At 43.2% G+C, this 8904-nt stretch overlaps 1 protein-coding gene across 10 annotated transcripts in view; it reads left to right on the forward strand.

Moving 5' to 3' along the window:
* Window positions 1–3369, forward strand: part of CEP112 (centrosomal protein 112) — a gene marked incomplete at both ends in the record, with an annotated part of 491423 nt that extends 488054 nt beyond the window's left edge. For 9 of the 10 annotated variants that reach the window (XM_081273019.1, XM_081273024.1, XM_081273023.1 and 6 more), the window contains one exon: window positions 2025–2093. In XM_081273019.1, the coding sequence (XP_081129145.1) occupies window positions 2025–2093 (69 nt within the window). Of the gene's footprint in view, window positions 1–2024; window positions 2094–3090 lie in introns of those variants that run through there. The other variant, XM_081273022.1, reaches the window with a different exon arrangement.
* Between the last annotated feature and the right edge of the window lie 5535 nt (window positions 3370–8904).

Here is an 8904-nt window from a genome sequence, read left to right on the forward strand (position 1 = left end):
CATATAAAACTAAGTGCTGGAAGAAAGGTCAGCACAAAGAGTTAAGCAATCTTTATTTACATGGAAAGCTCTCCTGGTGTGACTCACCTATTGACTTCTAGGGAGCTACTATAGGGTCATCGAGGAAGAACCTGATCCCGTGGAGAAGGTTGGGTCGTTTCTCCCCGCCCCTGGCCCCTGGAGGTGTTGAGGGGAGCTGGGGGGGAATCTGATATCCACCTGCAGGGCTTCTGTTATCATCCATATCATTCACTGTAATAAAACCTACTTCAGCCTCTTAAAACTGGATGTTGACCCAGAAAGAGTGTTGCCAGCTGCACTGGGGGCTCAGAATTGGCAGCTGTGTGGAGTCACAGGCCATAGAGTGAGCAAATTTAGTTTGAAAGCACAGGTGCCTGTATTTTTTTTTTAATTGTTAGAATTCCAATTGTAGTGCTCCACGGGGGATGGGGGGGGGTTGAATCAATGTAATTCTTGCATCTGTGCAAAAATTATTAATTGTTCTTTGAGTCATTTGATAAAATTAAAAATAAGGTGACAGTACAGATAAGCAAACTCAAGGGACCACTGTGCTAGGCACCCATTTGGAAGCTGTACTTTCCTCTCTCTCAAGCACATTTTTGGTTCTGCCAGCTATACTCTTGCATAACTGTGCTTCAGAATCAGCCATTGCCATGGCTACAGCTCAGACCAAAGAGGCAAGAGTAAACAATTCCGATCAGATCAAATGACAACTCTTTTTTTATATATACATATATTTTTAGTTGTCAATGGACATTTATTTTATTTATTGATACATGGTGCTGAGAATCGAACCCAGTGCTTCACACCTGCTAGGCAAGCGCTCTGCCACTGAGCCACAACCCCAGCCCCAAATTTGATCTCTTGATTACATCAGGCCATAGAATAAATTGTTTTTATTTGAGTGTATAAGGTGCTTTTAACTTATGCTTGTTACAGGTATCTTTAATCATATAGAAATTTATGCTTCCAAATAATCAAATACATCATAAAGTCGGTTTAAGAGAACATGGTAGGAATCCTAGTTTATTCTGTCTCACATCCCTGCAAAAGTGGGGCCATGAGGGTGGCACCTGCCACAAGCTCTGCATTGGACAATTTCTACTAATCACTCTGCATCATCATCAGACCTTGGGAAGTAGCGGGCAATAGCCCCATTTCACAGATGAGGCTTCAAAAGCTGAAGTGACTTTCCTAGAGCCTTAGAAGCCAAGCCAAGAATTGAACCCCAGTTGGTCTAATTCCAGGCAAAGCTCAGGCTCTTTCCACTGCAAAATACTGTCTCTCCAACCTCAGGGAATTCCCAGGATGGATTGAGGTTTCCAGAAAGCAGTAATTTTCTTTTCACTCACTCATTCATTCATTAAACAGCTAGTGAATAACAGCCACCTGCCCAGCCCTGGAAAAGACTGGGGTACAGAGACTGGAAGGAGTCCTCCTGTCCCAGCGAGCCCTCAGGTTTGGGGAAGAGACCTGAAAACCAACAGCCACTGGGCAGGATGGGAGGTGCTAGGGGTAGCATCCAGCAGTGGAGAAGAGGGAGCCGCTGCTCCCTCTTGGCCCAGGGCGAGGCCCCCACGGGCAGCGGGGGAAGGAATCATGGCAGCATTCCGTAGGAAGGTGACATGAGCCATAGAGGACGAATAGGAGATAGTCAGCCAAGCATTCCATGGAGAGAAAATTGCCGATGCCAAAGGGCAGGAGTGTGGGAGACGTGTGGGAGGTGACAGTGGTGGCAAGGGCTTTCGGGCAGATGAGGCCACAAAGATAGGATGGGGCCAGATAAATTGGCTCTGCGGAACGGAGTGTGACTTTATTCTCGAGTGCATTTTCAGTAGGGATGAAATGTGACCAAATGTTAAAAAACACATCACTGACATTCAACAAATCCTGAGCTTTATCTAAGAAGTTGTCTGAATCTAGATAAAATCCTACCGTGTTCTATGTGCAATATTGACATTTGAGCCGTAGTCACCTTTTCTCATAGAAGGTGTCTTTTCTAGGTTAACTTTCTACAAAAGAGAGCATCCATCCTTCAGGAAGAGCTGACGGCATACCAAGGCAGAAGGTGAAGCCCTGGGCAGAGTGCCCTCTCATTACTTTGTATTGTTTGCACCCGCGAGTCTCCTGGCTTGACTTTTAAGTCTGTCAGAGTGCTTAGATGTAGTATGGGTTTTGAAAAAACAGACATGTTTTTAGTAAATAGCCTGACTTTGAGCCATCACCCACTTCTGCCCATCACAGGGCTTTGTCAGCCCCATCAGAACAAGATGGGGGAACCCAGGGCGTGGCAAAGGCGGGCCTCCCCCAGGTGGTCAGCAAGATGAGGTCTGGAAGCCTATTGCAGAGTGAAGGAGGCACCGTCTTTCTTCAAGACCAGGAGGTGATACAGTTCTTGCTGTGATTGGCTCACATCTTCAAGGTCCCCTGTCCCCTAAGGGCTTGGCACTGTTCTCCAGACCCAAATAGATCAATGCTCCATGAAGTTGAAACACTGGCAGAGATGAGTGCCCCAGTGTGCTCTTCTCAGGGATGTGACCTTTTTAGTCAAAGGTTCCCAGTGATGTCACCGACCTAGATTGTGTTTGCCTGCTCCAATTCAGTACAACAGTCTTGCTTTTCATGCGGTCAAGATTAAAGCATTTACTTGGCATTGAATTAAAAGGAAAGAGCTGCCATGCCTGTAATTGCAGTGGCTTCAGAGGTTGAGGCAGGAGGATTGAAAGTTTGAGGCCAGCCTCAGCAACTTAGTGAAATTCTTAGCAATTTATTGGAACCCTGCCTCCAAATTAACAGGACTGGGGATGTATCTCACTGGGAAAGCACCTCTGGGTTCAATTCCCAGTACTGTAAACAGACAAATAAATAAATGGAAAGAGCTTATAAATAATCTTTAATTTTTCAAAAGATTCTGTTTGGTGTAAATACAATTTGGTTCTTATAGGCAACAGTGCTGAAATTTTGATATCAAATATACTTTTTCACCCCAAACTCCTCTAGAATTATATCACGTTTTATAACAACAGACCCATTAAGCCCACAAGTCCTAACTGAGGTTCTGGTTTTCAGGTAACTGCATGAGGAGATGCGGTGGGTGTGAACATCCAGGCCGCACTGTGCCCTTCATCCCACAGGTTTGAAGATGTGGATATTGTAAACTGTGAGATCACTGGCATTTTTTTAATACTTAAGTGTAATTAATATCATAAAAACGTCATCATTCACACATTAGTGGGGTGGTTTTATTTGTGTCTGCCTAAGTTATTTTTTTAATCCCTTTTATTTCTGATTTCCTTTTTGTGTGCTTTTGAGTGTGGGCTGAGAAACGCCTTTTCTTGAAAAAGCAGTGGTTCCTCTGGCATGCCATGTTCATGGTTTGCATAGAATTTTAGTATTGGGTATGATCAAAATCAAGTTTGTAGTATCATATCAAAAATTTTAATCTGTTTACATGGTTTCATGTTTGTGTTCATGTATTATTAAAGTATTATTTTGTACTTATCAGTATTCTTTCTACTTTTTAACCACACCTCATTTGCTAAAATAAATGTGACATATACAGGTATTTTTCCCTAGCAAATACTGACAATGTCAAATTGTACTTTGGAGAAAAAATTATGTCCTGTCAAAGATCAAATTCATGATTAGAGATCAGTGTTTAGAATAAAACCCCCGGGCCACCCAGTGTGAGTCAAGTACTTGTGGTGTTGTCTCCAGTCTGCTTCTGGAAGGACAGAGGCAGCTTGGTGTGAGAATTTGTGTCAGTAGCTATGGCTGTACTGTTACTTTGTGGATCTCTTGTTTCCTGGAGGTTGTTTTGTTGTAATTGTCATTTCAATCAGCAATCCTTAAGAAAGCCTGAAGTCTTGTGCCGAGGCTACAGCACATTGGCAAGTGATCACAGCATGCACTTCTTCAGGTCCTGTTTGCGTGGGGGCGCCTCCTTGTTGAGAGAACATGGCTTTGTTCCAGTGAATGGATGTTTAAATCTGGGTCCCTCTCTCCTCCCCAATGCCCTTAGGCAATTCTGAGCCACTAGGTCAACCCAGATTTGCCTTGAAAATTTTGTATTGCAGTAAATGGGTGCATAATATTCTTCCAAATGCTCTATGGCGTGTGCCATGGACCTTGGAGACTCTAAAACTCTGACCTTCGGGTGTGGCTGTAATCACCTCATTTATGGTAAAGGACAGGGCAGAAAGTTTATTTACACTTTTTCAAAATTCTTTTCTCTTTCCCACGCCCATGACTATTGTTTGCTGCCCAAGGATTAGTTACGTTTTATGTGCTCTGACTGAGACATGGAGATGATAAGGAAGTAACAGGTTTTACAGCCACTTCCAAAGCCAGAACAAGGATCAGCTGGATGTGGCCGTGTGGCAGCCATCGGGCAGGCTGGTTTTCTTGCACTAACGCATCTCTGTAGTGCCAGCGCTCTCCCGGTGACACTTAGGTGCTCCCCCGCCACCTTCCAGAGAAATCTAAGTCTCTGTCCTGTGGAAGATCAGGTTTGTCTCTCACGTACAATACATTATTGCACTGCCTTCAAGAATATTCAAGAAAAGCAAAATTGTAGCAGATGCTATTAAAACCACCTATTGAGGACAGCTGGTACTCAGACTATGATTTAGTACTCAAAAGGGAAAGATTATGGCTATGTGATTAATGTTAAGTACATCTGTGCAGACCATGAAAAACAGGTTGGGGCTCAGCAGATTTCATTAGTGAAGTTATTAGCTTCTCGGACTGAAAATACTTTGTGGATTGTATTGTATGCTGGAATAGGAACTCCCACTCAAGAATATTTGTGTTCCCTGAGTAAATACCAGTAGGTGTTTTGGAAAGTTGCCTGCTATTCTTCCTTTCCCTTATTTCAAGAGTTGTGAAATGACAAACACTGGTGAACCTTTGACATCGCCCAGATCCTGTTTCCCCGCTGAAGCAGGCCGTGTATGTCTGGAGTAAACCAAACGAAACTTTAGTTCACTTTGATTGGATGTGATAGGAATGGGTGGTTGACACCGATGTGCTCATGAATGTTCTCTGATAAGGGAGAGAAAGAAAAATAATGCATTTGGCATGTTTGAAATTTCTTAACTGAGTTGAGCACTGAGTATATAAATGGCTACTGGGAGAAAAAGCAGGTGCTCAGGAAATAAATTATAAACACTGTGCCTTATTATAAAATCATCTAAGAGTTCATCCTTTCTTTTATCTGGTGGAAGATCAATTGTTCATCACAAGTACCTAATTTAGTTACATCTCCAGTTATTATTACTGGCTGCCGTACCTGAGTCAGCCACCTGTGCCTTCTGTATTTCATCATGTGATTGTCAACAGGTAGTGCTGATAGGGCGTTGGGAGTAAGCAGAGCAGAAGGAAAGCTCTGGGACAGTGTTGTCGCCGTGTGTTACCCACCCTCTGTTCTCCAGGGGTCAAGAGAGAAGGGCTCACAGTTAGCCATTCGGTCATCTGCACGTGTCATCGTTTCGTCTCAGTCCATCATTTCTGCATCACCAACAGTGGGCCCTGTCCAGGGGTCTGACTTCTGATTTTGCAGCCTCCTAAACTTCAGAGGATAGCCATAGAGGCACAGTGCAGAAAGGCAGGCTCAGGTAGAGGGAACAGGTGTAGATGGACGTGCTCCATAGGTTGTACAAAAGACTGTGACTCCAGGGAGAGAGCTCAGATGCAAACATTCTCCTGTAATGTCACACATTAACAGAGATGTCTTCAGAAACGGGCATATGCTCATGGTGGTGAGCAGCCTCATTAAAGGCGTCTGCAGAGAGCAGTGCAGAAAGAAGAAACTGTGCGCCTGAATTAACAATTAACAGCTCCCTCATTGAAGTGCATCACCACCCAGAGAAGGCAGTGGCGTGTTGGCTTTCTGTCTAAGAGTAAAAAGGAAAGGTAAAACATCAAAAATGGTGGGAGAAAAGTTCCAGAACACAAGGTCATTTTAATTCATAGTTTCCTTAAAAGAACTGTCTCTTCTGAGCTTTCATATTTTGTTCAGAAAGGTCATCTCTTTTAAGCCTTGTCATTAAAGACAGTTTGCTCTTTAAAGTGAATTATCAAAGGGTATAGAAATTGCAAGTTACTGAAACTAAAATGCATGATCAATTTTAAGTCTGCTAACTAAAGCCTCCTTAAATTTGGATGTGCTTTTGTCCTGGCAGTCCCTTTGATAAAAACCAGGAAAAGATACATGGTTGGTCAATTCAAAGTAGGGAAAGAAGATAATTAGATAAAACTTTTTTCAACTATCGAAGTGGCTCTTGACTTTGGGGGCTTGATTAGGAAGTTGTGGCCTAGGCTGTAATGATATTTGAAGAGTAAAAATTCAACACCCCAGATTCTGACCTGGTTAGTATCAACATTCTTCACTATATTGTCTTAGGAATAGAATCAAACTTTAGATCGGATTATTTACCACTCACAGGGAAGAGGAGAAATAAAATTTATTACACAGACTTCAAAAGACCTTTAAAATCTGGATCCCTCTCCAATAATACCTAATTCAATTGACAGTTTGTTCATTCAGTATTAAGCAAGGATTTCCATCTGGCAAATGTTCTATAACCAAAGACCCTGGATGTGGCTCTGGAGTCTGCCATTTTGAGAACCAAGGCTTTGTCTGCACTTCAGGCTAGCAAATAGTCTCATATCCTTTTTAGGAGTCTGCCACTTAAATGAGGCCACATTTATGATAGCTAGGTGGATATGAAGACTTCATAGAACAGGAAAAGGGCTACCTAGTGAGAAGCGATATATTTAATCAGCTAAAATGTAGTCACATGAATGAAATCATTTTGCCCATGCCCTCTCCTATAACTAGGAAAGGAAATTCACAGGTGGAATTAACCAATTAGCTTTAATTCCTTAAGTGACTCTTTGCATCTCACTGTTTAGATAATAACATGAAGGGTTATGCTAGACCAGGATTTCCTGAATTCATCCCGTGTTTCTCAAACTAGTATCCTGACCAGCCATGTTCTGTGTCTTGAAGTGTTCAGGTGTCATGTTTTGGAAACGTGTCATGTTGTATGCCCCTTTTGAAGATGCACATTATACCACCTGCTTGGTCATTCATTCATTTTATAGTTACTGTTTGCCAGCTATGTGCTAGACAGTACATTTGTCACCCAAAACCTAGTGCCTTAAACAATATTTATTATAAAACAATAATGTATCATCATGACTCCCCATGCTGATGGCTGACTGGGCTCAGGTAGACAGTTCTCATTTAGGTGTTAAGCGGTGTGCAGGCAGATAGTGGCTGGGGCCAGCATAGGAGACAGGGCTCCAGGCCACACTGGCTCACTCACACATGGGCAGCTGTTGCTACCGTCATGACAGCTGGAGCCTGGCAACTGTGAGAGTTCTCCTGAGCCAGCCCAGCAAGAGACCCCATCAGGCCTGTCCCAGGAACTGGCAAAGCATCGATTCTGTACTCTGTCAAAGACAGAGCCTTCCCGGAGTCAAGGGTAGAGGCCCCAGCAAGGTCAAAGAATGTGTAGTCATCTTTGATCTGCCACACCCTTTGAATAAAGAAATCTCTGTAACCTGGAATTTGCTGAAAGGATTTGACCCAGGGGAGAGTTCTTTAGTTTATTCTGGGGCCCACATATTTTACTATACAGAGTTCTGTCAAATCTTGATTAGAGAAGTCCCAACCTAATTGATTGCTAAAAAGTTCCTTCCTGTCCAAAAATTCTGTTAATCCATGCTACATCTCTATAATCCCAGGTTAAACTGAGGATCTACAAATTCTTCTTGGGAAACCCTGAGCTAGGAATGAGGCCATGTCATCCTCTCTGAATCTTTTGAAAGATGGTATCAACCATAGCTGAACGTTGTTTTCAACTCTGCTGTTTGGGGCTTGGTATGCACTGTTTATTATAATTATCTTAGCAAGTATATTATTATAAAGGTCCATGAAAACCCAGACCCTGTGCTTAGGAGAGTTTTCCCTCTTTCGTGGAACTGTCAAGCACATGGAAGGACGTGAACTTGATGAACTTTTGCAGAGGAAATTTCCTGAGCCACAGAACACTTAAAAACTGCTCAACTAAGTAGAGCACAATCATCTAGGTAAACACATGAATCAGCCTCCTAATTGCCCCGTTAGCTCTTTCCCTCACCGTGGCAGTGAGTTATCTCTGTTTTTGGTGCTCAGCCATCTCCTGTATCGCTTCTCTCAGTCTGCGCCTGGGTGGGAAATGTAAATACTCAGTGGAAGCCAAGTGCAAAGAGTTGGGCTGCCTCTGCTGTCCGACTCTCCCATGTCACTGATCGCTGGGGGTCAGGGGACGATTGAGCCAACCTAGTAATCAGCCTGTATTTTGAAAACATCCAAAGGGTCAGTTTGACTGGAATTCATCTCTCTTGAGCAAACAAAGCCTGAAAGTTTGAGGGTGAAAAGAAAATAGAAAAAAAAAAAAAAAACCCTTTCTGTAAGAAGGGAAATATTTTCCTAACAGGAGCGTGGAGGGTCCTGAGAGTCTTGTACTTTAAAGAAATATGTGGATGTTGACTGAGATTTCTTGATCGGGTCTTGCTTTTCCCATCTTGCTGGTGAAGTAACAAGCTGTCACCTATCTGCGTCCAGCCCATCCTCAGGTTAGGTGCAAGCTTTGGTTTTAGCCCAGTTCCCCTGGAACACTTTGGTGTTTCCCAGCACCTGTGGTGTAACAATCCTGTGGGAAGTCCTTCAGAGCCCTGATCACTTGGCCCATTACCTATCATTGTATCTGTAAGAAAAATATTTCTCCAGGCCCAGCCACGTTGGTGACTGCACAGGGCCTGGGCAGTGTTGCCTCCTCTTGTCTTCACCTGCTCCTTCTCAGAATTAAGGATCTTGCAGCAGTTTGCTGCCTA

Source organism: Spermophilus citellus (assembly GCF_964194105.1).
Source record: "Spermophilus citellus genome assembly, chromosome: 17".
Taxonomy (NCBI): Eukaryota; Metazoa; Chordata; class Mammalia; order Rodentia; family Sciuridae; genus Spermophilus; species Spermophilus citellus.